The 2,889-nt window shown below is 35.4% G+C and overlaps 1 protein-coding gene across 1 annotated transcript; it reads right to left on the reverse strand.

Annotated features, from left to right (window-relative positions):
* Positions 1 to 1,765: 1,765 nt before the first annotated feature.
* LOC128127644 (uncharacterized) lies at positions 1,766 to 2,889 on the reverse strand. Its single transcript, XM_052766301.1, has 3 exons — positions 2,696 to 2,889; positions 1,887 to 2,463; positions 1,766 to 1,771 (listed from the first exon to the last, which is right to left on the reverse strand). The coding sequence occupies exons 1-3, from the start codon at positions 2,887 to 2,889 to the stop codon at positions 1,766 to 1,768; spliced, it is 777 nt and encodes a 258-aa protein (XP_052622261.1).

The raw sequence follows: 2,889 nt of genomic DNA on the forward strand, positions 1-2,889 counted from the left end.
GCATCATCTGAGTTATTATTACTTGTGTTCTACATGAGAAAAAATTGATATAAAAAAGAAACAAGATATGAGCATTAAGTTGACTAATTGGAATAGAAATTTGCACTTTAGTCATCTAGATAGGGGTGATGCGTGCGAAACTAATAGAACTCGGTTGTTTTTTCGAAACCGGGTCACATACCCATAAAACTAAAAGTCCCGGTTGTTATGCTGGGAGCTGGGTTACTTAAGTATAACATATGTCCCGGTTTTTTAAAAAGAACCGGGTCATATTGCTTCTCCCCTTTTAGATCCCGGTTATTTCATAATATGTCCCGGTTTTTCAAAAAACCGGGTCCTAATTGGCGAGTCCTATATGGCCTTTTGTAGTAGTGTAATCTCCTCCCTATTGATGTCGCCGTCACCAGGAATATTGGTGACAAACTACGTGGTTTCGTTGACCAGACATGGAGGTGTTTCTCTTCTTTTGTCGGACATCTGTCCACTCAACATTGTCTTTCCCTCTCCTCATATAAATAACTTCTTCATAAAGTCTTGGATATGTTACATAGTTATGTTTTTCACTTCCAATTTTCAAGTTTGATTTCTATATAAATTTTTTTATTCATGCTTTGAAATTTCTCGAAGAGTATGGCATGCCATCAACATTTGGAAACATAATACATGCCATCTAATTACATATTAATATATAGCTCTTTTTCATGTTGCTAAAAATACCACATGCATGTTGATTATATGCATAATGGAACATCACCAAACACCTCTGGCTCTTGAATTTAATCCCACCATTTATTGCATTTTTAATGACAAGTTGATTAGAATTGCAGTGAATGAATTGAATGTTGCCACCAACTCCAATTTTACATTTATGCATGGTCTTGAAAATAATTAACACTTTTCAGTGGAAGTGGAAGATACAATTTCCACATGCTAAGCTTTGAATACGTATGGCCATGCGCAATTGTGTTCAACTCTTCATCTTCCTTTAAAATATTAGGTTGGTTGCAAGCACTATTACTGTATTTGGCGAATTATATTTTTATTGTATTTTTTATGATTGAAGTTTGTCAACTTTGCCTTCCTGATCAATAAAAGCACCATAGTTTCGTTTTCACGCTTAAATAAAAAACTAATTAATCTCACCATTTAATTTCGTTTTTTAAGTTTTTTATCAATAGATTGTTTAAATAGTTTAATACCAATACAATAATGATATAAATTTTTAATACATTATTAGTATTAACTAAATCATAAATCTAAAACTAAATGAAATAAATAAAGTTTTGAAAATTCGTTGATAGAGAGTATCAACATCTTAGAAACAAAAAATAATGTGTGTCGATTTGAGAGATGTAACAAATTAATTTCAAATTTTCCGAGTACATATCAACATTAGCGTATTTGGCACTCTCTTGATTAAACAAGAAACGCTTTTAAGAAGAACACTACTATATTAAGGGGTTGTTTATTAGCTGTGTTTTTAAGAAAAATGCTTATTAGATGGCGATGAATGTTGAACGAAATCTATTATAAGACTAGAAGTAGTGGGAGGGATGGTTCCCTCACTTTTGGTGGGTCATACCTTTTTTTCTCTCACCTAAAAGCCAATGAGTGGGTGGGAAGCACTTCCCTCACTTTTTTTTTTTTTTTTTTTTTTTTAAATAAAATTAACTTTTTTGTTATGAATTATAATTTTTAAATTAATATCAAACATAAAACTTAATTAAAAATCAAAAGCATTTCATTAATTAAAATAAAACCTACATTAAACCTAAAATATAAAAAAGTAGACAATTAAAAAAAACACACATAAACGAAAAATCAAACAAACCACCAACGACCTACGGAAAATATTTTTTCAGAATTTTTTCCCTCTTCTTCATTACGAGCTCGAGAGCCGGTCCCGAGAGATGATCGACGTTTTCCATCAAAAACTTCATGTCTTCCATTTCTTGTCTCTCCGCCCGCTCCTTTTTCCTTGTTTCTTCTTTTACTTTGTCGAAAGCCAAGCGTTCGGAAAAAATAAGATTATATCGATCAAACGACGATGTTATCTTCCGCATTTCCTCAATGTCCACGCTGAAATTAGATGCACTCGAAAAAGTTCCTTTTCCCTTTCTCTTCGCTTTGTCCCTACCCATTGGGCGGACAATTTCTTCTAGCTCGAGTTCGTCGTTCGGATTTAAATCTACACCGACCCGAGCATCGGAGGAGGTTGTGTAACCACTAGAGCCCGTTTTCGTTCGCTTTGATTGTTGGACTCCAAAAACAAAATCCCGCTCGTATGTTATCCACCTAGGACTTTGGACCAATAATTTCCAACAATCGTGCCACTTGAATGGTTTTCCGACTTCCTCAAGGTAAAACTGCAACACTTCTTGAAATATTTCTTCGTCGCCTTGGCCGCTTTTCCGTTGGGTTTTTAAGTTGTTGTACAACCCGTTAATTTTTGAAACCCCCTTGCTATTTCTCGAAACTTTGAGTTAAGTTGATGTTTAGTACGGTAGCCGTCACATTTTCCTAGCTCCTCTCGAAATCGTTCTAAAATGCGAAACCAAAAATGTTCTCCCGGTTGTGTGTTTCCCTGAATAGAATCTTCAGAAATATCAACCCAAGCTCTGACCAAAACTAGCTCTTCGTGTGGAACCCATAGTGTCAGCTTTTGTCTTCCCGGTTGTGCGACACCTTCGCGCACTTGTTTTTCCCTTTACGTCTTTGTGGTGGTGGTGTTGGTTGAGTTTCAGGAACCATGTCTTCTTCTTCCGCATCATCCAATTCATCGACAAGTTGGTGGTGGTGTTGGGTTTGGGTTTGAGTTTCAGTTTGAGTTTGGGGTTGAGGTTGATTTGGCGATTGTTGATCCGGAAACACAACAAACTTTGAAAACAT

This window comes from Lactuca sativa, chromosome 1, assembly GCF_002870075.4.
Source record: "Lactuca sativa cultivar Salinas chromosome 1, Lsat_Salinas_v11, whole genome shotgun sequence".
NCBI classification, from domain to species: Eukaryota; Viridiplantae; Streptophyta; class Magnoliopsida; order Asterales; family Asteraceae; genus Lactuca; species Lactuca sativa.

Bases quoted from the DNA above. Each gene is read 5' to 3' on its own strand.
- LOC128127644 (XM_052766301.1), bottom strand. From the start codon at position 2,889: ATGTTTTCAAAGTTTGTTGTGTTTCCGGATCAACAATCGCCAAATCAA. The intron at 2,464-2,695 runs GTGCGCGAAGGT...TTCGAGAAATAG, and splicing joins AGACGTAAAGGGAAAAACAA to CAAGGGGGTTTCAAAAATTA.